The sequence below is a fragment of the Passer domesticus genome, chromosome 27 (genome assembly GCF_036417665.1).
Source record: "Passer domesticus isolate bPasDom1 chromosome 27, bPasDom1.hap1, whole genome shotgun sequence".
Taxonomy (NCBI): Eukaryota; Metazoa; Chordata; class Aves; order Passeriformes; family Passeridae; genus Passer; species Passer domesticus.
The window spans coordinates 970,117-995,121 of record NC_087500.1 but is presented as its reverse complement, the minus strand read 5'-3'; the positions used below and the strand labels follow the sequence as shown (position 1 = coordinate 995,121).

General features: G+C 61.7%; 2 protein-coding genes and 1 long non-coding RNA gene across 6 annotated transcripts; 1 reads left to right on the top strand and 2 right to left on the bottom strand.

The window, feature by feature from the left end:
* Positions 1-3,904: 3,904 nt before the first annotated feature.
* On the bottom strand, positions 3,905-5,645 carry LOC135286492 (uncharacterized). The gene is made up of 2 exons (XR_010350773.1): positions 5,525-5,645; positions 3,905-4,208 (listed from the first exon to the last, which is right to left on the bottom strand). It is a non-coding gene; the product is annotated as an uncharacterized LOC135286492 (long non-coding RNA).
* A 364-nt stretch (positions 5,646-6,009) lies between these two features.
* LOC135286512 (pregnancy zone protein-like) lies at positions 6,010-16,642 on the top strand. Its single transcript, XM_064399604.1, has 33 exons — positions 6,010-6,020; positions 6,089-6,270; positions 6,648-6,700; positions 7,338-7,358; positions 7,476-7,629; positions 7,751-7,835; positions 7,922-8,030; positions 8,111-8,231; positions 8,835-8,944; positions 9,057-9,221; positions 9,345-9,572; positions 9,891-9,948; positions 10,189-10,334; positions 10,507-10,656; positions 10,817-10,924; positions 11,143-11,245; positions 11,457-11,601; positions 11,746-11,971; positions 12,101-12,227; positions 12,444-12,565; positions 12,733-12,784; positions 12,979-13,053; positions 13,212-13,388; positions 13,505-13,586; positions 13,678-13,834; positions 13,926-14,340; positions 14,438-14,655; positions 14,746-15,155; positions 15,249-15,339; positions 15,462-15,530; positions 15,652-15,754; positions 15,913-15,954; positions 16,343-16,642. The coding sequence occupies exons 1-33, from the start codon at positions 6,010-6,012 to the stop codon at positions 16,357-16,359; spliced, it is 4,332 nt and encodes a 1,443-aa protein (XP_064255674.1). The 3' UTR covers positions 16,360-16,642.
* A 308-nt stretch (positions 16,643-16,950) lies between these two features.
* Positions 16,951-24,923, bottom strand: FTSJ3 (FtsJ RNA 2'-O-methyltransferase 3). 4 transcript variants are annotated; one of them, XM_064399577.1, is made up of 23 exons: positions 24,773-24,787; positions 24,705-24,724; positions 24,111-24,237; positions 23,931-24,036; positions 23,752-23,798; positions 23,528-23,607; positions 22,942-23,041; positions 22,507-22,701; positions 21,956-22,071; positions 21,329-21,433; positions 21,146-21,246; positions 20,959-21,039; positions 20,724-20,876; positions 20,341-20,476; positions 20,057-20,253; positions 19,829-19,958; positions 19,592-19,685; positions 19,152-19,308; positions 18,986-19,062; positions 18,724-18,820; positions 18,458-18,641; positions 18,027-18,121; positions 16,951-17,816 (listed from the first exon to the last, which is right to left on the bottom strand). In XM_064399577.1, the coding sequence occupies exons 3-23, from the start codon at positions 24,175-24,177 to the stop codon at positions 17,627-17,629; spliced, it is 2,508 nt and encodes an 835-aa protein (XP_064255647.1). In that variant the 5' UTR covers positions 24,178-24,237; positions 24,705-24,724; positions 24,773-24,787; the 3' UTR covers positions 16,951-17,626. The 4 variants fall into 4 exon arrangements, with proteins under 4 accessions (XP_064255647.1, XP_064255648.1, XP_064255649.1 ...); XM_064399578.1 differs by lacking the exon at positions 24,773-24,787 and adding an exon at positions 24,761-24,771; XM_064399579.1 differs by lacking the exons at positions 24,705-24,724; positions 24,773-24,787 and adding an exon at positions 24,824-24,923.
* Between the last annotated feature and the right edge of the window lie 82 nt (positions 24,924-25,005).

Below are 25,005 nucleotides of genomic sequence, written 5' to 3'. Positions count from 1 at the left end.
ACAGGGTCACCTCTGTCCCTGTTCCCTGCAGCTCCGTGTGTGGGTTTTCCCAGAAGGCACCAGGAACCTGGGCAAATCCATGCTGCCCTTCAAGCGTGGCGCTTTCCACCTGGCTGTGCAGGCCCAGGTAAGGAAGTGGTCAATCAAATGTTGGACTCGTTGGTCGTGGAGGCCTTTTCCAAAATTATTCCTTTCCCTTTGGCTCACCCTGGGTTGAGCAGGGTGGGTGTGAACCCTGGGGCAGAGGGATGGGGAGCTTGGTCCCCAGGGATGTGCAAGGTTTGGTCCCCAGGGATGGAGGGGATTGGTCCCCAGGGATGGAGGGATTTTATCCCCAGGGAGGGACAGGGTGCTGGGCAGCACCAGCGAGGGACAGGTGGGAGCAGGAGTCCTGCCTGGGGAGGGCCCTCTCTGGGGAACCCCCCCAACCCTTTGTGTTCTGCAGGTTCCCATTGTCCCTATTGTGATCTCCCCATACTGCGACTTCTTCAGCCCCAAGGAGAAGAGATTCACGTCTGGTAAGGGATGGACAGGAATTCCCATGGCAGAGGGCAGGGCTGGTGCTGGGGATGAGGCACCTCGGGGTGGGGAGGCAGCTGGGGTGGAAGATGCTCGGGGGAATACCCAGTTCCTGGTGGGATCCTCTAACACCTCCCTGGCTTTTCCCTTCTCTCCCAGGGACCTGCACCATCCAAGTCCTCCCCAGGGTGGAAACGCGGGGCCTGAGCCCAAAGGATGTCCCTGAGCTGACCGAGAGTGTCCACCAGGCCATGGCTGATGCCCTGGCTGAGATGTCCATGAATGACCACGGAGACCAGGACATGGAGCAGCCTCTGCTGGGGCCAGAGGAGGACAGGGACAGCCCCCAGGGCCAGGGGGGCACAGCCAGGAGCAGAAAATAGGCAGAGGGAGTGAGTCCCTCAGGGACACCAGGGTGGTGTCCCTTGTCCCCTGAGGAGGTGTCCTGCAGCCCTGCCACCGCCCCAGCAGGACGGTGCCCTAAGGGGAGCAGAGCAGGGCAGGATGGGGACCAGGCAGCACTCCCAAAACAGAACAAGGTGCCCCCAAAACCAGAGCAAGGTGCCCCCTAAAACCCCTTGTTGTGACTGTGGATCCCCTGGATGTCCCTACGCCAGACCCGGAGCTGTGGCTGTCCCCCTGGAGCTTTGGCTGTCCCCCAGGATGGCCTCTGCCTCCTTGCTGGGCAGAGCAGGGATGGTCCAGGCAGGGCTGGGGACTCAGCCCCATTTTCCACCCCTGATTGTTGGGCTCCCCCATGGATTCTCCTTCCAGAGGCTCCTACAAGCTGGGAATGTTGTTTGGGTGCAGCCAGCTCTGGGGAGGGGCCCAGAGCATGTGGCCTGGGGGGGACATGAGGTCCAGGGAGGTTGCTGGGGGGAAAAGAGCATCCTGGGGGGGAAGAGCATCCTTGGTGCTGAGCTGTGAGCCAAGGGTGGGACATTAAAGAGTCTGGAGCTGCTGCTGTGTCCTGGCTGTGCTGAGGGGGCTGAGGGGGATCCATCTGCTCAAGGAGACTTCACCCTGCACAGGGAGCACCTTGAACATGGAGCACCCTACACATGGAGCATCCTGAACAGGGAGCACCCTGCACACAGAGCACCCTGCACACAGAGCACCCTGCACACACACACAGCACCCTGCACAGGTAGCACCCTGAACATAGAGCACCCTGCACATGGAGCACTCTGCACACACACAGCACCCTGCACACACACAGAGCACCCTGCACACACACAGCACCCTGCTCACACACACAGCACCCTGCACATGGAGCACTCTGCACACACACAGCACCCTGCACACACACAGAGCACCCTGCACACACACAGCACCCTGCTCACACACACAGCACCCTGCACATGGAGCACCCTGCACACACACAGCACCCTGCACACACACAGCACCCTGCACACACACAGAGCACCCTGCACACACACAGCACCCTGCTCACACACACAGCACCCTGCACATGGAGCACCCTGCACACACACAGCACCCTGCACACACACAGCACCCTGCACATGGAGCACCCTGCACATGGAGCATCCCCACCCCAGGGATGGTGTGAGGAGCACCCGGCAGGGTGAGGGTTATCCTGTTTGGGGCTGCCCCTGAGGCAGAGCTCTCCCTGCACCAGTAAATGCACAAGAAGAGCATCCATTGAAGCCTCAAATTCCCAGCAATACCTGGATCATGCCCACCTGGGCACAATCCCATTTGGAGGTGCCTCTGCATGGCCTCTGGACCATGACCCATCCAACAGCTGGATGGTTCCCTGCAGCCAGGCAGGGATTTGGGATCTCCTGGCTTCTTCCCAGCTGTGCAGCTCCTGTGTCAGCACCTCAGGGTGACAGCAGGGCAGGGACAGGGCAGGGTGTGGCTGTCCCCTTGTGGGGAGCAGGGTGGGCAAGGTTTCCCCTCCCACTCTGGGATAAAAGGTGTAAACCACGGGCACAGAGCTCTGGTTTGGCACCATTCCTGCTCTCAGGAGAGCTGGATTATGGAGGAAATCCTTCAAATCTGTTGCAATCATCTGACACCAAACTGCAAAGAGGCTTCCCATGAGGAACATCCCACGGGATCAGGAGATGTCACATGGATACGGCCAAGGGCACAGGAAGGTCCCACATCCCAGAAAACTCCTTTAATCCTTTCCTGTTTCCCAGGATTCCCAACATGTGGCGTAGTCTGTCAGCTCTGAGCTGGCCTGGGGGGGCACCACACCCCCACCTTGGTAGTGGTTTGGCTGCCCAAAATTTGGGTTTGGGGGTTAAGCATCAGTGGAATAATGGAATGGTTTGGGTGGGAGAAACCATAAAGCCCATCCAGTTCTGCCATGGCAGCGACACCTTCCACTGTGCCAGGCTGCTCCAAGCCCTGTGCAGCCTGGCCTTGGGCACTGCCAGGGATGCAGGGGCAGCCACAGCTGCTCTGGGCAAAACCTTGTCCTGCCTGGAGGGGCAGGGCCCAGCCAGAGCCCTCCCTGGATTTTCCACTGGCAGTGGGAGGTGAAAGCTTGAGGAGGGGAAAAAGCCTTGGCAGGGGGGCTCTGGGAACACCTTGCTTTTTCTGGTGCTCCAAGGCCTGCCCTGCCTGGCTGCTTGGGGTGCCCAGCCCTGGCACAGCTGGGATCCCATCCCAGCTGGGGTTTCACAGCCCTGTGGATGTGGCACTTGGGGACAGGGGTCAGCGGTGGCCTTGGTAGGGATGGGGGAGCCGTGAGCTCCTCGTCCCATCCAGGATGTCTGGCAGGGCACTGACCCCTGCCCACATCCTGGCAGGACTGGGTGAACTCGGGCCGTGCCCCTGCCTCGTGTCCTTGGGGGTGGCAGGTCCAGCCCCTCTGGCCACCCACAGCCTCTGGAGCTGCTCCAAAGTGCAGGGAGGTGGGCACAGAGCTGTGTCCAGCAAAACCTGAGCTGGGAAGGCATGGGGACAGAGCTGTGGTCAGCTGAGATCCCATGGAAAAGGTCAGCCCCATCCATGGCTTCCTGTGAGGCTCTGGCACAGGGTGCCCAGAGCAGCTGGGGCTGCCCCTGGATCCCTGGCAGTGCCCAAGGCCAGGCTGGATGGGATTGGAGCGGCCTGGGACAGTGGGAGGTGTCCCTGCCATGGCAGGGGTGGAAGTGCTTTAAGGTCCCTTCCAGCCCAAACCATTCCATGATTCCATGGTTCCCACAGCCCCAAAGGGAAGGGAATTGCAAGGCCCCAGAGCAGGGGATGTGCTCAGGACTGTGGGGCTGTAGTGGAGCCCCTCAACTCTCCCACATTCCCACCAGGACACGGGGAAGCTGTTGGAACCCTGGAAACAGAGAATTTTGGACTTTCTGTGCTGACAGGCACTGACCCCCAAGAGAACACTGCATTGACCTGAGGCCGTGGAGAAGCTTCCAAAATTGAATTATAGCACTGGGATTGTGCGTGTGGAGTTTCAATAGAAGTGTGGAAATATCACAGGGTGGAAAACTTAAGAGTTGAAGGTTTTAGAATATAGTAATAGATATAAAGATGGAGGTTTTAGGACGGAGGCTGGTCCTTCTCCTTCTCCTTCTTCTTCTCTCCTTCTCCTTCTCCTTCTCCTTCTCCTTCTCCTTCTCCTTCTCCTTCTCCTTCTCCTTCTCCTTCTCCTTCTCCTTCTCCTTCTTCTCCATGAGTTTGGGTGGTTTTGTGTAATTGGATGAAAATGCCTGCCTTGTAGAGCACGGGTGGTTAGTTATTGGGTTAAAAGTGAAAATAATTTAATAATTAATTAATAAATAATTAATTTTAACAATTGGACAGCTTATCCTTTAAAGTTCTTGTAGAGAGAGATGTTGGGTTCCATTTTTACCTTGTTAGAGAGAAGTGCTGTAGAACTCAGGGTTTGTGAGAGTGTAACATAGATAAGAACTAATAAACATCTGAGTCCCCCAAAAAATACCATCTCACTCATTTAATCCCAACCTTAACATATAAAAGATGTGAAGAACCCCAGGAAGCAGCTCAGCCCTGCCCTGGCATGTGTCCAGCTCCCACGTGTGGAATGGGAGAAGATGGGCCATGCCACATCCCCACACTGTCCTGTTCCTCTGTCCAGACTGGGTGAAACTGGGCAAAAAGCCAGCCTGGGACATGTGACCTGCCCAAATCTGGTTAAATTTGAAATACCTGTAAATTTTCATTTCTGAGAAATCACCCCCAGCTCCCAGCCCCTCCTGAGGCTGTGCTCCCTGTTTTCATTTCCCATGTGTTCCCGCTGCCTTCTGACATCATTTCCCAGCAAACCTGTGTGGAGTCCTGCCCAGACTGAACCTCCAGGGACCTTTCCCAATATTGCAAACATCCCTGGAGTCCTTGACCCCCAGAATCTGTGGGCAGAGGGCAAACATTGCCTGGGCTTTATCTGCAGGTGCCCCGGGCTCCTGTGCCAGCCCGATTTCCTCAGTGGGTGGGACACCAGGATCCATTGCCGAGCCTGCAGCGGATCAGACAGAGACCCAGAGCGAGCCAAGAGCTGCAGGGGGAGGCTGTGGCTGGTCCCAACATCCACATCCAGCTGCGGACACGATGTCTCCAGCCCTTCCCATCCTCTTCACCATCCTGCTCCTCTCAGCCGGGGCCTCTGGAGCACCGTGAGTCCCCTCTGTGTCCGTCTGTGCCTGCTGGGTGCTTTAGCCTTGGCTCCCTGGCAGTTCCTGGGGGGGTTCAATCCCTCCTGTGCCTGCTGGGTGCTTTAGCCTTGGCTCCCTGGCAGTTCCTGGGGGGGTTCAATCCCTCCTGTGCCTGCTGGGTGCTTTAGCCTTGGCTCCCTGGCAGTTCCTGGGGGGATTCAATCCCTCCTGTGCCTGCTGGGGTGGTTGATCTTCAGCCTCTTGGCAGTTCCTGGGGAGATTCAATCCCTCCCATGCCCTGGTTGCTGCCCAGGCTGGGGGCTCTCCCTGCCTAGGAGCACTGAGGACACGACCCTGGTGGCCCTGGTGGCTCTGGTGGCTCTGGTGGCTCCAAGGAGCTGTTGTGCCCTCACCTGCAGAGCTGAGCTGAGAAGCCCAGAAGCAGAGAGGGGAGCCTGGGGGGGGCGGTTCCTGTGCTCTCAGGAGCTTTTCCAGGTCTTTGTGCTGGATGTGCCTCACCCCAGGGCTCTTGTGTCCCTTGTCCCTGGCAGGAGTTACGTGGTGGTGTCCCCGGCCGTGCTGTACCACCCTCACCCTGCCACGCTCTGGGTGCACCTCAGTGACCTCCAGGGGCCCGTCCAGCTCCGTGTCCAGCTGCAGGGGGACAGCAGGACCCCTCCCACCACCCTGCTGAGCAGAGAGGTCCTGGAGCCTCACCTGCACCTGAACGTCACCTTTCCTGTGAGTGTCACCCCAGTGTCACCCCAAAGCAGCCGGGTGGGCCTGGGGGGCCTCCAGGCCGTTTCCATCAGGGCTGGGGACAGATGTGACTTTCCCTGTCTTGCGGCAGGGCCTGCCCCTCGCACTGACAAAGCCAGGCTCAGCCGGTTATCCCGGAATGGTCCCTGGGTGTGGGGGGTTCCTGGGGCTGGGCATGCTCTGGGTCACCCGAGACCTGTCCTTGTCCCCACCCCGAGCCCGCTGATCCCCCCGCAGGCTCCAGCCCCCGCCAAAGGCAAGGAGGAGATCGTGGTCCTGCACGTCTCCCTCCAAGGAGGTTCCCTGAATGTCTCCGAGTCGAAGAAGGTGCTGCTGAGAGCTCTGAGCCCTGGCATCTTCATCCAGACCGACAAGGACGTCTACAAGCCTGGGCAGGAGGGTGAGGGGGGCAGGGGGACCACACTGCCCTGGGGACAGCCCTGGGGTGAGGAGAGGGGTGGGGGGCGCCGAGCCTGGCTCCTGCCCTGCCTGGAACGGGAGGGGTTATCCCGGGATGTCCTTAGAGGGGTTATCCTGGGGTTTCCTGTGTGGGGTTATCCTGGGGTGTCCTGAGAGGGGTTATCCTGGGGTTTCCTGTGTGGGGTTATCCCGGGATGTCCTGGAATGCCCAGCACGGGCACAGGGCAGTGCCAGGGCTTGCTGGAGCCATGCTGCTGAGGGGCAGGGAGGGCTCAGGGTGGCTTTCCCTCCACCTTCCCACGGGGAATTCCTTCCCTGTTGGGGAAGGCGCTGCTCCATCTCCGTTTCCTTTCCCAGTGAAGTTCCGAGTGGTCTCTTTGGAAAAAGACCTGACCCCCAGCAAGCAGAAGGTGAGAGCAGGGCTGGGACGCGGGGAGGTGACAAGGGCTCCCTGCAGTGTCCCAGCCGGCCGTGGGAGAGGTGTGGGAGTCACCTTTCCCCTCGGGAATGCTGCCCCGGCCAGCTCTGCCCGCGGAGCTGCCCCCGGGGCAGGGATGCCCTGTGCTGGGCAGGGGTGCAGCAGGACCAGGAGAAAGCAGAGGGCACGTGTGACACGGGAATGTGCCCATGCCAGCTCCCGGGCAGGGATGCAGCCCTGGTGAGTGGGAAGTGGGGAATGTGCTGATATCCATCAAGGCCCCAGACACCAGGAATATTGGCAGGCTCAGTCTCTGGCAGCCCTGAGCAACCACTGGGGTCCCTGGAAGTGCAGGATGTTCTCAGATTAAAGGGGTTCTGGACCCCTCCTAAGGCACTGGGCGATGCCGCCTCTCTGTGCCACGCTGGCAGTGCCCTCGGCTCATACCTGCCAGAGCCAGGCTCAAAATCCATCCCAGAGCCAGGCTCAAAATCCATCCCAGAGCACCTAGAGGGCTGGGAAGCTCAGCGCATCCCACCCTCCCTCTGTCCCACCCACGGCCGTGCCCACGCTGGTGAGACCCCAAGGAATGGAACTGCTCCTCTGACCATCCTCTCTTTGCCTTCCAGCTGCCCCTGGTGTTCCTGAAGGTCAGTTTGGGACCCCCAGGGGGTGGGGTGGGTTTGGGGGGGAGGGAGAGGCACACAGGGCACAGCCAGGGGCTGTCTGCCGGCTCCCCGGGCGCTGATCCAGCATGTCCCTGCCAGGACCCCAGCGGGAATCGCATAGCGCAGTGGCGGGAGCTGAGCCCTCGGCAGGGAATCGTGGACTTGTCCCTCCCGCTGGCCTCGGAGCCAGCCCTGGGCACCTACACCATCAGCGTGGAGGGGAAGAGCCATTCCTTCAGCGTGGAGGAATACGGTACCTGGGCACTGGGAGCTGGGTCCCCACCATGGGCAGCAGGTCTCGAGCCCCTGCAGCCACCCAGGAGATGTCACTGTCCTGGGAGTGACCAACCTGTGTCCTTGTGCCTGTCCACTAGTGCTGCCCAAGTTTGAGGTGACCATTCATCTCCCCAGCGTGCTGTGGGAGCAGGACGAGAAGTTCCCGGTGAAGATTTGCGGGCGGTGAGATGGGAGCAGGGAACAGGGGGGGATGGGGTAATCCAGCGGGGTGGGGCCCCCCTAACAGCCTCTCCCCTGTCCCCACACAGCTACACCTACGGGAAGCCCGTCCAGGGGAAGGTCCAGGTTGACTTGTGCCTCAGCCAGAGGTTCTGGTCTCCCTGGGGGCAGAAGATCTGCGCCAGAGTTATGGCACAGGTGACAGTGGCCGGGACTGGGCTGTCCCTGGGGTGGCTCCTTCCCGGGAATGCTGCTGATGGGCTTGATCTTCCCTCCAGACGGAGAAGAACGGCTGCTTTGCCACAGAGGTTTCGTTGGCTACCTCCAAGGAGATTATTTTGCCTTCATTTTCGAGGAAGAAGCTTGAGGTCGAGGCATCGCTGGTGGAGGATGGGACAGGTGGGGATGGGGGTGTGGCCATCCCTATGTGCTCCCAAAGGATTGGTGCTCTCCAGGAACACCCAAAAGCGCTGCTGGGATTTAGGGATGCACATGCAGGGATGGGGTTTGGCTGGGAGTGTGAGTCAGGGCAGCCTGGAAAGACTTGGAATTCCAAGCAGGGGAAAAACACTGTTCCAAGATGCAGCAGCTCTGGCCGTGCTGGGAGCCGAGTCCTGGCAGTGCAGAGTGGTTGGCGGGGTGGCTTCGCTTCCCAGCTCGTCCCTCACTCACCGTCCTGTCACACCTGGAGTGCCTGGCCTGGCTGGAGGGAGGAGAGCAGGGCTTGTCCCTGTGCCCAGCGCCCCAGGGGCCCCTCATGATGGTGCTTTGGTGAAGAACCTCTTCTGAAGTGTCTGCCCCCAGCTGCACCTCGGCTTTAGGTCTGGAATATTCCACAGGGCTTGTGCTGCTCTTGCAGGAGATGCAAACTGTGCTGGGAGCTGCAGGAGGAAAGCCCAAATGTCCAGGGACTTTTTCTGCAAGGGAACAGGAGCACTGGCCAAAACTAAGCTGTGTCCTGTGTCCCTGCAACACCCTGAGATCCCCACTTGCTCTCCACAGGGCTGGAGATGAAGAGCACCAAGATCTGCAAGGTTTTAGCCAAAAGAGTCACGGTCACCTTCGAGAACCCCGATCAGGCCTACAAGCAAGGCCTCCCCTACAGCGGGATGGTAACGAGGGCTCCCCTCTCCCCGTGGGGCTCACCTGCCCCTGCTGCTCCCAGCCCTGTTCTGCCACAGCTGCAGCCCCAGACTGCAGCATCCCCCCTTCCCTCCCGCACAGATCCGGCTGCAGGGAGCCGACGGCTCTGGGCTGCCCCAGAGGCAGGTCCTGCTCTCAGTCAGCATCCAGGGAAAAGAGAGGACACAAAGCTTCCTGACTGACAGCTCAGGGAGAGCCTCCTTCCAGCTGGACACCTCTGGCTGGAGTGACTTGGTCTACTTGCGGGTAAGTGCCCCACCCTTGTCCCCCCTCGGGGGTCCCGAGCTGCTTCCTCCAGTGGGGTTGGGCCTTGGAGCTGCACCAGCCTCGGGGGCTGCTGGTGGGCTCAGCCCCTGATTCCCACCTCAGGCTGAAGTCAACAGGACAGCTGAGAGCCAGGAGGGCTCAGCAGGACTCAGGCCCCAAGGTGCCTTTCTGACAGCCAGGCCCTACGTGTCCAAGAGCCGGAGCTTCCTGCACATCCGCGCCCCGCAGGGGGAGCTGCCCTGCGGCCACTCCCAGCTGGTCCACGTGGATTCCATCTTTGGCAAGGAGGCTTTAGGCACTGAGCTGAAGAACCTGGATCTGGTTTTCATGGTGAGCCCCAGCCCAGGGAGGGAGGGCAGCAGGAATCAGGGCGGTTCTGTGGGAAGGGCCACATCTCCACACAGGTTGTTCATGGTGGTGTCCCCAGGGACAGAGCAATGAGCAGCCTGTCCTGGAGGGACTGAGGGACCTGTCAGAGGAGGTGGCTGCTACCACTGTTGGGCCTGCACCCCCATGGGACCTGTTGGAAGGCTGGAGACTGGGCATGGTCAAAAATTGTCCCAGAACTCTCATTGTGGGTTTGTCCTCCACCAGGACACTTGGATTCCACACTCAGCATCCATTTTGTTTTCACCCCCTCCTCTGCAGGTCCTGGCCAAGGGGTCCATTACCAGCATCTTCAGGAAAGAAGTCTCTGCAGAGCCTGGTATGTGCAATGGCATGGAGGGGCTGTGCAGAGCTCTGCTCCCTGTGTCTGCTCCTCCACGAATGCTTTGGGTTAGAAGGGGCCTCCAAGCCCATCCCATTCCATCCCCCTGCCCTGCGGAGGGACACCTTGCACTCTCCCAGGATGCTCCAAGCTCTGTGCAACCTGGCCTTGGACACATCCAGGGCTGGAGCAGCCACAGTTTCTGTGGGTAACATCTCCCCCCTTTCCATGGCCCAGGACAGAGAGCCTCCCTCTCCCTGGAGCTGCCCATCGGGCTGGAGCTGGCACCCATGGCCAGGCTTCTGGTCTACGTGATGCTGCCCAACGGTGAGATGGTGGCTGATGTCACTGAGCTCTCTGTGGCAAAGTGCCTCCCCAACCAGGTGAGAGGAGTCGGGGTTGGGATCCATCCTGCTCCAGGAGCATTGCAGTGTCACAGTTTCCCAACCCATTCCCTGCTCCCCAAACCCTCTGAGGAGAGCCTTCCCTTCCTGTGGCTCGGTCCTGCCCTCCACAGGAGGTGACTGCCCTCTGTCCCCTGGTGTCCCTGTGCAGGTGAAGATGGCATTTTCCGAGGCCAGGGCCCTGCCTGGGGCAGCGCTGAGGCTGCAGCTGGGGGCTGCCCCGGGCTCCCTGTGCGCTGTCCGAGCCGTGGATCGCAGCGTGCTGCTCCTGAAGCCCGAGGCTGAGCTCAACGCCGAGGCTGTGAGTGCTTGCCCTGCCTGGGGTCCCCCTGCAGCCCCAGGAGCAGCCTGGGCTGGGCGTGGGATGATATTGGCTCAAGTGTCCCTCACATGCACCCAGTGCTGCGGTGGGCAGAGCCCTGTGCTCTGAAAATGAGGGTTTTGCATGTCTTTATTCCCAGGTCTACAAAGCACTGCCCAAATTCAACTACCCCCACAGCATCGAGGATGAACCATTATGTGACACTCACTGGCGGAACTCCAGGGTGGAAACCCACAAGTTATTCCAGGTGAAGCCCCTGGGCCTCACGGTTCCTCCCCATCCTGGAGCCACCCGTGCTTTTCCCAGGTGCTGGGAAAGCCACACCTGTGGCAAAGGGCTTCCCTTTCCTGCCAAGCCCAGGCTCCTTCTCCACTTGTTTTCTGTAGCCCTGGGACTACTCACTGCTGGAATGGGGATATTCCTCCTGCTGGCTGTGGGGGGTGGACAACCTCTGCTTTTTCACAGGATGCAGCACTGAAGCTCTTCACCAGTGCAAAGACCAGGGAGCGTTGCCTGCCCAGGCCCCCCATCGTTGGAATGCCAGGTGGTGGAGGTAAGCACAGCCCTGGTGCTGGAAAGAGCAAAGAGCTGGTGGCCAGTCCTCGCTGTTGTGTCCTCAGAGGGACTTGGAGCCATCCAGAAAACACAAAAGGCACCAAAGAGAGTGCAAGAGGATGGAAAAGGATTTTGGTTACCCTTGTGCTGGCTGCAGGCAAGGTCCAGCTGAGACCTGAGGCTCCCAAGTTGAGCTCTGCCTTTTCCAGTAGAGCCGAGATCAGAGCGCTTCCTAGTGGCAAACAGTGTTCAACCAGAAATGATGCCAGTGCTCACCTCAGCTGTCTTAGACATCGAGGACAAGGAAGAGCCCCCAGCACCCCGGACGTACTTCCCAGAGACGTGGCTGTGGGACCTGGTCCCTGTCGGGTGAGGGAACAGCTCCCAAGGGAAGGGAGTTGGGGACCTCAGGACTCCTTCTCCCTGTGGGTTGGCACCAGCAGTGTCACAGCTGTGCCACTCAGCCCATGCCACCAGCCGTGGTGGGGTGGCCTCACGATGTTCTCCATGCAGGGAGAGCGGCTCTGCCGAGGTGACGGTGACAGTGCCCGACGCCATCACAGAGTGGGAGGCCGGGATGTTCTGTACGGCCCCGCAGGGCCTGGGGCTGTCCCCTGCTGTCACCCTCACGGCCTTCCAGCCATTCTTCGTGGAGCTGGCGCTGCCCTACGCCGTGGTGCGCCACGAGACCTTCACCCTCAAGGCCACTGTCTTCAACTACCTGCGCCAGTGCCTGCGGGTGAGCGGGGACAGGCAGGGGACCCGGGGCTGTGGCAGGGGCTGATGGAGCTGTGCCGTGCTCTGGCAGGTTTGGGTGAGGCCAGGGAGGTGACCCTGGCTCTGATGGAGCCATGGCTGTGCCCCACAGGTTCAGGTGACATTGGCAGAGTCGTCGGAGCTGGAGGTGTCACTGAGTGCAGGTGACACCTACAGGGGCTGTGTCTGTGCAGATGAAGCCAAGACCTTCCAGTGGGGCGTGCGAGCCACCAGCCTGGGTACAGAGCTGCCACCACCCCACCCTGCTGCCCGGGGATCCCCTCAGGGGACGGGGTTGGGTGGGTAGGGAGGGCATCTGGGGAGTCTCCCTTGCTCCACTCCCACCCTTCCTGGGGACCCCCAACCCAGTCCAGCCAGCCCCACCCCCAAGGCCAGGGGGCTGTGCTCAGGTTTGGGGGCTCCATGGGGACTGAGGGCCATGTTTGTACCTTCAGGGGAGGTGAACATCACTGTGAGCACTGAGGCCCTCAGCTCCACCGAGCCCTGTGGCAACGAGCTGCCTCTGGTGCCGACCCAGGGCCGCGTGGACACCGTGATAAAGCCCCTGCTGGTGCAGGTCAGAGGGTTGTGGAGGAGGAAAGTGGAATGGATTTGGGAGCAGGGCACAAACAGCCCTCGGGGGGCAGTGGGAGAGCACCCAGACATGAAGGCAGGGGTGATCAAGGGGACTGGGAAACAGGCAGGTCCCTCCTCCTGACTGACTCTGGTGCTGCTTCCTCACAGCCAGGGGGGATCCTGGTGGAGAAGACTCACAGCTCCCTGCTCTGCCAGGAAGGTAGGACTGGCCAGGGGTGTTGGGCAGTGCCGTGGGATGTGGGCCAGGGGTGCTTGGCCACTGGTCACAAGGGCCACCAGTCCAGAGGAGCCAAGGGTCAGGGTGCCTGGGCAGGAATGGGGTGGGTGAGGCTGCCACAGGACAGGCTGCGAAGAGCTGGGCATTCCCACTGTCGTGGCCCTCTGTCCCCACAGGTGCTGAAGAAGTGTCCTTGGAGATTCCTGCAAACATCCTGGAGAGCTCCCAGAGAGCCCACGTTGCCGTGATGGGTAAGGGACAGGCTGGGGGGGCCTGGGGAGCAGGGGGGACAGGGTGGGTGCAGAGGTCCCCAGGCTCAGCGGGACATGGGACCACCCAGAACTGACATGGACAGGGACAGGGATGCTGGTGGCAGGGGCACAGCTGATGATGTGTCCCCCTGGCACAGGTGACATCCTGGGCAATGCCCTGCAGAACCTGGACAGACTCCTGGCCATGCCCTACGGCTGTGGGGAGCAGAACATGGTGCGCTTTGCCCCCAACATCTACATCCAGCAGTACCTGGAGAAGACGGGGCAGCTGCTCCCGGACATCCGCGCCAAGGCACAGGGGTTCCTGCAGAGCGGTCAGTGGGAGCCTGACAGGGACACCACTGTCCCACAGCCCCCTTCTCACTCCGCCTGGCTCCCCTGGGGTCCCCTGGGCACAGAAATAGTGCCCTGTCCCCATGTCCCCCCGCAGGGTACCAGCGGGAGCTGCTGTACAAACACGACGATGGCTCCTACAGCGCCTTTGGGAAGAGCGATTCCACGGGCAATACCTGGTGAGGGCTCTGCAGCTGCATCCAGGGCTCCCCCTGCCACTCGGGGAGCCCAGCGCTGACCCTCAGCCCTCCGGTGTCTCCCTGGCTCCAGGCTGACAGCGTTTGTCCTGAAGTCCTTTGGGCAGGCCCGAGCCTACGTGGCCATCGAGGAGCGGCACATCACAGACGCGCTGCGGTGGCTGCAGCAGCGCCAGAAGAAGAACGGCTGCTTCCGCAGCGTGGGCAAACTCTTCAACAACGCCCTGCAGGTGGGGCAGGGCTGGGGTGGGGACACAGAGTGTGGTCTGGGCGGTGGAGATGTCCCTGTGTTGGTGTCACAGTCCCCCTGTCCCCTTGCAGGGCGGTGTCTCGGACAAGCTCTCGCTCTCAGCGTACGTGACGGCAGCGATGCTGGAGCTGGGACTGCCCACGCTGGTGAGGATACACCCTTCTTCCCCGCAGGGACTGGTGGGGTGGGGACAGCTGCTGGGACAGGGGACTGGCCATTCCAGGCCACCTTGCAGAGCAAACTGGGCACAGCTGGGGACACTAGGCAGCACTGGGGGCTCTGAGCGAGTCCATGCCCTGGGCTGGCTCCTGACTCTGCTGCCACACCAGGAGCCGGTGGTGAGCTCAGCCCTCAAGTGCCTGGAGGCCTCTCCCACGGACGACCCCTACACCCAAGCCCTGCTGGCCTACGTGTTTGGGCTGGCAGGGTTGCGGGAGCAGCAGCAGGCGCAGCTGCAGAGCCTGGCCCAGCACAGCGTCAGCGCAGGTACTGCCCGGCCAGGGCACCATGGGCAGTGCCACCTCTGGGAGGGACCCCAGCCCAGCCCGCAGCAGGGGCTGAGCTGCCACCCCTTCTCCTGCAGACGGGCAGCTCTACTGGAAGAGGAAGGGGCAGGCTCAGAAGGCCTTGGAGCTGTCCTGGGCCGCGGCTGCACCGGCTGAGGTGGAGATGACAGCCTATGTCCTGCTGGCCTACCTGTCCCAGCCCTCTGTGTCCCCTGCTGACCTGGGGACAGCGTCCCAGATCGTCCGCTGGCTCTGCAAGCAGCAGAACCCCTATGGGGGCTTTGCCTCCACGCAGGTACCGGCCCTGGGCTCCAGGGGCTGCTCCAAACCTGCCCCTCCTGGGAGCCACGCTCAGGAGTGACCCTGGCACTGTCCCCGTGCACAGGACACCGTGGTGGCCCTGCAAGCCCTGGCCAAATACGCCGCCCTGACCTACGGCAGCAATGGGGACGTCACGGTGACGGTGACATCACCCACGGGGATGGTGCAGGACTTTGTGCTGGACAGCAGCAACCGGCTGGTGCTGCAGCGGGCGGCCCTGCCCGAGCTGCCGGGCACCTACGGGCTGCGAGCCCGCGGGCAGGGCTGTGCCCTGGTGCAGGTGGGTGCAGCCTGGGCTCCCTGTCCTGGGCCCTGTGCCTGTGCCCTCACTGGGCTCACCCTGTGCTGTCCCCAGGTGACCCTACGCTATAACGTGCCTCCCCCTCCCAGCACGGGGGCCTTTGAGCTGCGCGTGGAGACGGAGCCGCTGCCGGGCACGCCGAACCCGCAGTTCCTGCTCCGCCTCTGGGCACGGTAGGGACTGGGGCTGTCCCGGGTTTGGGGAGGACAGCAGCAGCCAGGGAGGGAGGGAATCCCTAAGCCCAACCCCGGGCTCTGCCCTTGTAGGTACAGCGGGGAGCGTCCTGCCACCAACATGGTTGTCATCGAGGCCAAGCTGCCATCGGGCTACAGCCCAGACAAGAAATCTGTGGTGGAGGTGAGGAGCCCCCCACCTCCCTCTGGTCCCTGCCTGGGGCTGCAGGACATAGAGGGACACCTGCTCAGGGTGCTGGGCACCCATGGAGCAGCTGTGGCCCCTCCTGAGCCCTGTCCCTGCAGCTGAAGAGGCAGAAGCTGGTGAAAAAGGTGGAAGTGCAGCCTGACCAGGTGACCATTTACCTGGACCAGGTGAGATGGGGACAGGATCAGGAGCCCTGGGAGGTGAGGGGTTTCCCCATGGTGGGTGGCTGTCTCCACAGCTGAGCAAGGAGGAAGAGACCTTTTCCTCCCCCTTGGGCTGTCTCCACAGCTGAGCAAGGAGGAAGAGACCTTTTCCTTCCGAGCCCAGCAGGACTTCCTAGTGAGCAACCTCCAGCCAGCCACCGTGTCCCTGTACGACTACTACGAGACAGGTGAGCCCTGCAGGCTGAGTCCCCCAGCCCTGCTGCCAGCCCTGCGGCCCCAGGGGCTCAGTGGGGCCTGGCAGATCTCCCAGCTCCCACTGATGAACTTTGGCTCTGTAAGGGAGCAGCTCCTCCCAGGCCCATGGTCACCACCTCTCCCATTGCAGGTGACCGTGTGGATGTGTCCTACACTGCACCCCCCAGCTCAGGTAGGGGCTGAGCCTGCCAGGCCAGGGGTCACCCCACCCTCGGGACCCTGTGGGGACCAGGAGGGCCCCAGGGGAAGGAGGCAGGGAGTGGGGACAGAGGAGGCCATCCCGGAGTGCTGCCCTGATTGTTGGGGATTTGCTGGGCAGAGCTTGGGGCAGAGGGCAGGGATGGCACTGGCAGCCTGGCCAGGCGTGTGGGCTGGGGGTGCAGGAGATGCTGGGCCTCTTTGAGGGGGCTCAGCCCCCATCAGCCCTGGCCTTCCTCCAGCACCCCCCTGGGGTCACACAGGGGATGGGGCTCAGCCAGAGGGTCGGGGCAAGCTGGGTGGTGGTGGGGGGGGGGTCTGGGGACTCTCCTCTCACAGCACCCCCATATTCCATTTTGAAGAGAAGGAAAACGTGTAACTCAGCCTGGAGTCTGGCAGCCCATCCCTGTCCCAGCTCCTGCGGCCACCAAAGACAGGGACAGCTGAGGGTCTCTGCTCCCACCCTGGCCCTGGACCCTCCATGGGGGCAGGAGACCCTCCCAGCAGCACTGGCCCCCAGCAGGGCCCCTCTGGATGGAGGCACAGCTCCCCCCCAGGATCTGCAGCCGAGGGGCTCCTGCAGGCCCAAGGACACACATGGACTTGGCTGAACAGCCACACTGGGAACTGCACAGGGACACCCCCAGGCCACCTCCTGCCAACCCTGCACGGGGGCTCTGGGGTGCCAGCTCTGGCCTCTCCCCTCCCCACAGCACCTGAAGGAGACCCAGAGCTCCTCCCTCATGCCAGAGCTTCCCTGGCAGGTCCCCACCACCCCTCACCCACCCTGGAATCCACAGTGCCACCCCAGCCCCCTCCCCAGCACTGACACAATGCCAGTGTCACCACGAGGGACTTGGGGACACTGCAATCGCAGCACAAACCAGTCAGGTGCCTCTTGGAGAGAAGCTAGGGCCTGGTGGACCCCAGCCCCTGCCCTGGGTCTAAATAAAGCAATGCAGTCAAGCACTTCTTTACTCTTGGTCTTCTCCTTGAGGGAGCAGGGGGTGGGGACAGAGGGGACAGGTTGGCTGCTGTGGCCTGGGGCAGCAGGTGAAGGTCAGGAGAGTCAATCCCTGTCAGACAAAGCTGGGTGGGCTCTCGAGGCATGAGCAGCTGTACAGAACACAGCCAGCAGTGCCCTCTCTGCCTGTGACATGGCACAAGGGGACATGTACAGCATGGGTCCCTCACCTCACCCAGGCACCTGACACAGCCCTGGGCCCCCTCAGACAGGTTAATTAATCTCTGCTGTCCTGAGCAGCTGCTCCATGCAGGGGCACCACTCTGCTCTGCCACCTCGGTGAGAAACCTGGCCCAGGGGTGTCCCCCAGAGCCACACCCTCCCTGGGGACAGCTGGGGCTGACGTGGATGCTCCTGTGATGTCCCCAGGGGGAGTCACCCAGCAGAGTCAGCTTGGTGACACCTGGAGCTGTGGTCAGGGGCCGGGGCCACAGCACTAGGGCCAAATGACCCCTCTGTGCCCAGGGGAGGCCATGAGGCACTGTCACAGCAAGGCACGGACTAAACAAGGTGTGGCCAAGCCCCAGCCCTGCCCCCAGGGCTCCTGAGGTGGCCGTGGGGCACAGGAGCCAGCCCTGTGCCCCGAGCAGAGTCCCTTGCTGGGGATGGAGCCACTCCCACCTCACTTGTGGCGCTTCTTCTTCTGCTCTTTGCGCTTCTGAGCCCTCACATCCTTCTTGAGGCGGCTGTCGACCACCTTGAACTGGCCCTTGACACCAGGGGGACGCCGCACCCGGCGTCCCACGCCCTTCTTGGCCACCAGGTAGGTGACCTGGCGCTTCTCCTTGGCCAGCCCAGCCTTCTTGTAGATGCTGCAGGAGAAGGACAAAGGTCAGATGAGTTTGGGTGGGACAAAAACCAAACATGAGGTTGGGACAACATCGGGTCCCACTCCTCCTCTGGCTCTGCCACCCCAGATCAGCCTGGCTGGGGACACAGAGCTGTCCCAATGGCTGAAGAGACATTGCCCCACCACGGCCCAGCCACAAAGGGATGAGCTGGATCCTGGCTTGGCCACTCACCGGCGCAGCTGGGCCACCTTCTCCCGCTCCGAGATGTCCACGGTGCTCACCACAGCCTCGGCCTTCTTCTTCATCTGCTCCAGCTTCTTCAGCATCTGGGGACAGCCAGGGGGGACACAGGGTCAGAGGGTCAGGGGAGTCAGAGGTGGGACGGAGGTTGGAGGAAGGATGGGGGATCAGAGAGGGTGGTCAGAGGAGAGACAGGGGAATTGGAAGAGGGATGGAGGGGGGATCAAAGGTGGGACAGGGGGGTCAGAAAAGGATGGAATATCAGAAATGGGACACGGGCATTAGAGGAGGAACAGGGGGGTCAGGAAAGGATGAGGAATCAGAGATAGGACAGAGGCGTTGGCAGAAGAACGGGGATCAGAGAAAGGACTGAGGCTCTAGGAGAGGAGTCAGGGCACCCCCAGGAGCCCATCCCCACTCACCCTTTTCTTCTTGCGGGCCTTGGCCTCTGCCACCTTCTTGATGGGGCGGGCGTTGATCTCCTTCCAGCGCTGCCGATAGGCCTCCACCGTCTGCTTGTCCACGGGCAGCTGCCGGCGCCGGTGCTGCCGCTCCTCCTCCGTGAACCACTCGGGCAGCTCCCCCTCCTCCTCGTTGTACGAGTACCTGGAGGGACCAGGTGACCTGTGAGCAGGACGTGGGCCCCCCTCAACCTGTCCCTGCAGCCCCTGCAGCCCCCAGCTGGTACCTGTTGAAGGAGTCGTCGATGAGGTCCCGCCGGGCCTTTTTGGAGGTGGCAATGACAGAGCCGAGGGCCAGACCCTCTGCATCCAGGACTCTTTTCACTGTGGGACATGGGACAGCTTGGCCTGGCTACAGCCCAGGAGCCAGGGAGCAGCCCTGGGGAGCATGGTCTGTCCCTGCCCCCATGTCCTGTCCCTCCCGAGGGACCCCCAGGTCTGTCCCTGCCTCCTCTCCCTCCCGAGGGACCCCCATGGCCCCCCACTCACCTGGTTTCTCAATAGGCACCACCTCGAAGCCGCAGGGCTCGACACGGCCCCGCTTCCTCCCCACCGGTGCCAGTGGCCTGTGGAGAGGAGTGGGCAGGGCTGGGGTCTCTCAGCTCTTCAGGACTGTGGAGCTGAAGGGACACCCAGACCCCCCCTCAGCCCTCACCTCTCATCCTCACTGCTGCTGTCATCGTCACTGCTCTGCTCCTCCTGAGCTTCACTGGCATCGGGAGCTGTGGCTGCTGCAGGGCTGGGCTCGGCTGGAGCCTCCTCCTGGGCCACCTTCTTGTTTTTCTTCTTCTGCTCTTTCTTTGTTGTTTTGTCTGGAAATAGGAAGCACTGGGTGAGACAGGGCCAAGGCAGACCCTGCCACAAACCCTCTTGTAGACATCCTGCTCATTAACACAGCACTAATGACAGCTTGTTAGTGACACATGCTCGGAACACTCTCTGGTCGAGTGGGAGGTGTTCCTGCCCATGGCCAGCCTTGGTGATCTTTGAGGTCCTTTCCAACCCAAACCATTCCATGCTGCTGCTCAGGGCAGCATCTCCATTGAGGCTGGACCCAGTGCTCCACAGTGGGACTGTCCCTCTGTGTCCCCTCACCTCTCTGAGCCTCACGCTGCCTCTCAGCCAACATCTGGGCCTGGCCCAGCTCCAGCTCCTCGTCCGCGTCATCCTCGATGCCAGCGAAGGCGTCCTGGCACGGGGAGCAGAGGGGTCAGACCCAGGGCAGGCCTGACGGGGCCAGCCCCAGGGAGGTGGGGTCAGCCCCAGGGCAGGCCAGGGAAGCTGCTGGGGCTGAGGCTGCTCCATCATTCCTGCCCCACAAACAGGACTCACCTTCCCGAACCACAGGCTGGTCTGTCGCTCCTCCAGCACGGATTTCTCCTCCAGGGGGACCAGCAGGGGATTCTCCACTTCCTGCCCTTCCTCCTCCTCCTCCTCCTCATCCTTCTGCTTAAACTTTGCCCTGTGACGCGGAGCAGCAGGATCAGCGTCCCCAGCCCTGGCTGGTGCTGGAGCTGCTCCCAGGGCAGCCCCTGCCCCAGGAGGCCTCTCCCCTCTCACCTCTTCCCCCGCTGCTCCCGCTGCAGCTTCCGCTGCCGGGCCTCGATCTCCAGCAGCTCCTCTGGGTCCAGGTCGCTGGCCAGGGACACGTCGTCCTCTTCGTCGTGATCAGACACGTAAATGTCATCGTCCCCAGGGCTGATCTCCAGCAGGGCGTCAGCAGAGGCCATGTCCCCGCGGGACAGCTCATTCAGCAGCTGCAGCACAGCTTAGAGTCACACAAACGACACAAATGACAAGCCAGGCCCTGCCTCACCCGCTGTCCCCAGGAGCTCCCCACCCACCGGGGTCCTGTGGATGCTCTTCAGGGAGAACATGCTGGTGTCACCATCGTCGGCAATGGACACTCCAGGCAGGTCCATCTTCAGCTCCACACGCTCCCGCTGCTTCCTCTGCTCCTTCAGGATCTTCTTCTTCTTCCTGGACGAGGCAAAGGAATGAGACCACACTGTCCCCACCACACGCAAACACCCCAGAGGCTCACCCCTGCCACAGCACTGCCAGCCCCCTGCGAGGAGTCCCCAGTGCTGGGACAGCCTGGAACACTGCTTGGAGGAGCAGAGGAGCCCAAGGACCCCAAACCCACAAACCCCCCAGCAGAGGGACAGGCTGACACTGCCACCCTCTGTCTTCATGGCTGCAACCCCATCCCTCCTCCTCTTTCTACCTCTTCAGCTCCGCCAGTTCCTTGGCCTTCATCTCTGCCAAGGCCAGCTCCACCTCCTCCTGCTCCTTCGCCTCCTCAGCAGCCGCAGCTTTCGCCTCCATCTTCTCCTTCTTCTCCTCCTCCCTGCCCTCCTCCTCCTCACCGGAGCTCAGGCTGCCAAAAGGAAGAAGCTCAGAGGAGCTGTGCTGGGGACAGCCCACCCCAGCCTGGGGACAGCTCTGCTCCCTGGCCCTACTTGATATCCAACTCCTTCGCCTGCTCCTTCAGTTTCTTGGCCAGGAACCGCCGCAGCTTCGTCCTCCAGTTCAGCAGGGCCCTGGGTGGGGTGGCAGCTGTTAGGGACAGCCAGCAGGGCCACCTGGGGGGTGTGGCTGTCCCCCAGGCCCAGCTGGGGGAGTGGCTGCCCCAGTGTCCCCCAGCACCTGAGCTCCTTGCGGCCCAGCACTTGGATGTCCTTGCAGCACTGGCGCAGCTCCTCCGTGGTGGAGCTGTGATTCTCCAGCTCCCCATCTCCCAGTGTGATCTGGCACAGGAAAAGGGATTTAAATTTAAATCCCAGCCTCTCCTCCACAGGACAGACACTGAGAGTCCTTCCAGGCACTCACCTCGTTGGCCTTGGAGAGGAAGTCCACAGGGTTGGGAGCCTTGAGGAAGTCCATGAGGGTGAAGCGGTGGTACAGGGTGGTGTCACCCTCGGCGTAGCCTTCGGCCTGGGGGGAAAAGGGGCTGTGGCAGCCAGGGCAGGGGACACACAGGCAGATACCACCAGCCCTGAATGGTGGATGGGGTCACCTAATTCGTGTCTTGCTGCAGTGACCACGTAAATGTGTCTGTGGATTGATCTCAAGGACTTTAGAAATCATTTCCAGCCTCAGCCTGAGCTAGAAGTCGTCACCAGCCCCAGCCCAGCAGCAGCTCCCAGCCCCCCTCAGACAGAGGAGCTGACAATGGCAGGATTTTGTCAGCTCCACACTCAGTTAAGACCACCTAACACAGACTAACTGTCCTAAAGCTACCTCAGACAGACACAAACCCTGTGCTCAACCCCTGTAGGGTTTAACTGACCCAGCCCCAGCCTCACAATCCCCACTTCAGTGACTTTAGGGCTCGAAACCTCTCCCAGAGTGGCTTTTCCAATACTTCCCATTCCAAAATCCTGCATTCTCCAGAACAACTTTAATTCTCTCAAGCTCTTTAGACCCAGTCCCATTTGTGTCTGGCCTTGCTCATACCTTGGGCTTCTTTTTGCTGACCAGCTCACTGACAGACTTGGCGGTAACCTCCACATCCTTGAAGGCATATTTGGGGTCAAAAAATTTGCTGTCAATTTTGTCTGGAGCCTGATAACCTAGAGTGGAGGGATGAGAGCCGTGAGAGTCATTCCTCTGGCACAGAGGGCTCATAACCAATCAGAATGGAGGAATCAGAGCCATTCCTCCTGGGATGGAAGGATCAGAGCTACTTCTCTGGAGAGAGAGGGCTCAGAGCCATTCCACCATCCCAGGAGGAATCAGAACCATGAAAACCATTCCTCCTAGGATGGAGGAATCACAGCCAGCAGAGCCATTCTTCCCAGCATGAAGGCATCAGAACCACTCCTGCTGGGATGGAGGGATCAGACCCCCCCAGAATGGAAGGATCAGAACCATTCCTGCTGGGATGGAACCATCAGTGCCACCCAGAATGGAAGTATCAGTCACTCCTGCTGGGATGGAGGGATCAGAGCCACCAGCAGGTTCTCCCAGCCCCACCCCAGCCCCACCAGGTCCCCCTGGCTGCTCACCCTGGCACACCACAAAGATCTCAGCGGACTCGTTGCGGGAGGCCTGGGGCTTGGTGGCCTGGACCTTCTGGAAGAACTGCTGGAAGATCCACAGCAGGGGCTGGTAATCCCGGGAACGGAACACCTTGGTGATGAACCAGCCACCCTTGCACAGGAACTCGCAGGCCAGCTTCAGGGCCATGAGGGTCAGGTTGGCTGCAGCAGGAGAGAACAAGGAGTGAGGGAGGGAGGGACTGACCCTTCCCTGGGAGGGTAGAGACAGGCTGGAATGGGTTTCCCAGACAAGCTGTGGCTGCCCCATGCCAGGTTGGACAGGGCTTGGAGCACCCCGTGACAGGGGAAGGTGTCCCTGCCCATGGATGGGCTTTAAGATCCCTCCCAAGCCCCAGCAGCCTGGAGCTCTCTAGGAGCAGGGAGCTGCCCCTGTGTGCCCACCCTGGGAGTAGGCGTCGTGCACCCAGCTGGCTCCCACGTTGGGCGCTCCATCGTTCAGCACCACGTCCACCTTCCACGTCTGCAGCTCCTTGCGCAGGGCCTGTGGGACAGGGACACCCGTTTGTCCCTCAGCGAGGACCCCAGCCCATCCCCTGTGACCCCCCTGCCACCACGGGGACCTGCAGGGCCCCAAGCCAGCAGGTGACCCTGGGGCAGTGGCACCATGATATTTTATGAAAATCCCTTTGCCAGGATTTTTTCTCCTGAGAAGTCTCAGAGGAAAAGAAAACCAATAATTATCTGCTACTGTGGAATGCAACAGGTATATCTTTGATTGGTTCACGTTGGCTGTTTCTATTTAATCAGGATCCAGCTGCGTGGACTCTCTGAGACTCACAGGTTTTTATTATTCATTCCATTCCTTTCCAGCTTTCTGATAGATCCCCCCTCTCTATTCTTTTTAGTATAGTTCTAGTATAGCATTTTAATATAATAATATAATAAATCAGCTTTCCAGAACATGGAGCCAAGATTCTCATCTCCTCCCGGGTGCTGGGGACCCTCAAGCACAACCACAGGGCAGTACCTGGCGGCACTTCTCGGTGGTGATGTCCTCCTGCAGGGTCACCACGTTGGGAATGGGCTTGATAGGCACCAAATCCACCCCTGGGTGAAGAAACACAGCAAACCCCCTCAGAAGGGGCTCCGGCCCATCCCAAGTGGCTTCCCCACGCAGCCCTCCTGCCAGGACCCCCTGTGCCTGTCACAGCCAGGGACTGTCCCCAGCTCCTGCCAAACGCCACCGCTCACCGATGATCAGGCTGGACACCGGCATGAACTTGGAAGCCACCTGAAGCCTGGGAAGAAGAGAGAGGAGCAGAGCTGCAGCAGGAGCCCAGGAGAGCTCTCAGCCTGGCCCTGTGCTGCCAGGGGTGGGGACAGAGCACGGGGCCAGCTGGTGGCACGGTGGGTGGCCTGTCCCCACTCACCAGCCGCCGGGGGCCGCACACAGGTCCAGCAGGGCCCGGGCCTTCTGCAGGAACTGGAACTTGCGGTTGAGCTGCAGCAGCTTGAAGGAGGAGCGGGAGCGGAAGCCTGGGGGGAGCAGGAGGCTGGTTCAGGGGGTGCCGGGCCCGGGCCCCGTCCCCAGCGCCGGGCACGGCCCTCACCCGTCTCCTTGGCCAGGTGGTAGAACTTGTCCCGCCGGCTCTTGCCCAGTTTGCTTTTCTTGCCCATGGCGGCGGCGGGGCGGCCCCTCGGGGGGGCTGGGGTGAGCTGTCAGCCGAGGGCTCGGGCCTGGGGGGACACGGGGCTGAGGGGCGGCCTGGGGGCCCCGAGGGGCTGCGGGGAGCCCCGGCCTCCCTCGGTGTCCTCCCAGTGTTCCCTCAGTGTCCCCTGCGTCTCTCCAGCTCCCTCTCAGTGGTCCCCGCGTTACCCCTCCCAGTGCCCCTCCAGTTCCTCTCCCAGTGCCCTCCCGGTGCCCCTCCAGTTCCTCCCTCACTGCCCTCCCAGTACTCCCCCAGTGCCCCTCCAGTTCCTCTCCCAGCGCCCCCCATCGCTCCCGGCACTGCCCCCTCAGGCTCACCCGCGCCCCGCTGCCCCCGAGGCGCAACCCGGCCCCGCTGTTCTCCCCTGAAGCCTCCGACCACCCGGGCTCGACATGCCCCAGCCCTGACACCCCCGTAGCCCCTTCCCCAGCCCGAGCCGCCCCCGGGACACCGGCACGGCCCCGATCCGGACCCGATCCCCACCCAGACCCAGACCCTGCTCCTGGTCCTGGTCCTGGTCCCAGTCCCGATCCCGGTCCCGGTCCCGGTCCCGATCCCGATCCCGATCCCGATCCCGGTCCCGGTCCCGGTCCCGTCCCGCCGCGTGCCCGCACCGCCTTCCCGCCGTGCCCTGCGCGAAGCACTCAGCTTCCGCTTCCTCCTGCTCTGGCCGCCATTTTAGGAGTGGCGCGCCCCTCCTCCGCAGCCTGCGGGCGGAAGCAGGGGAAGGATAACGGGTCCCTCGGAGGGGCGGTGAGCAACAACGAGCCCGCTCGGTGGCGCGATCCCAACCCTG

Excerpts from the sequence above, each read along its gene's own strand:
- LOC135286512 (XM_064399604.1), top strand. Across the intron at positions 10,925-11,142 it reads AAACCCACAAGTTATTCCAG|GATGCAGCACTGAAGCTCTT; the intron begins GTGAAGCCCCTG and ends GCTTTTTCACAG. Across the intron at positions 14,656-14,745 it reads GGGGCTTTGCCTCCACGCAG|GACACCGTGGTGGCCCTGCA; the intron begins GTACCGGCCCTG and ends CCCCGTGCACAG.
- FTSJ3 (XM_064399579.1), bottom strand. The coding sequence starts at position 24,177 with ATGGGCAAGAAAAGCAAACTGGGCAAGAGCCGGCGGGACAAGTTCTAC. Across the intron at positions 24,037-24,110 it reads CCACCTGGCCAAGGAGACGG|GCTTCCGCTCCCGCTCCTCC; the intron begins GTGAGGGCCGTG and ends TGCTCCCCCCAG. Across the intron at positions 21,247-21,328 it reads TCCTCTCCAAGGCCAACGAG|ATCACACTGGGAGATGGGGA; the intron begins GTGAGTGCCTGG and ends TTCCTGTGCCAG.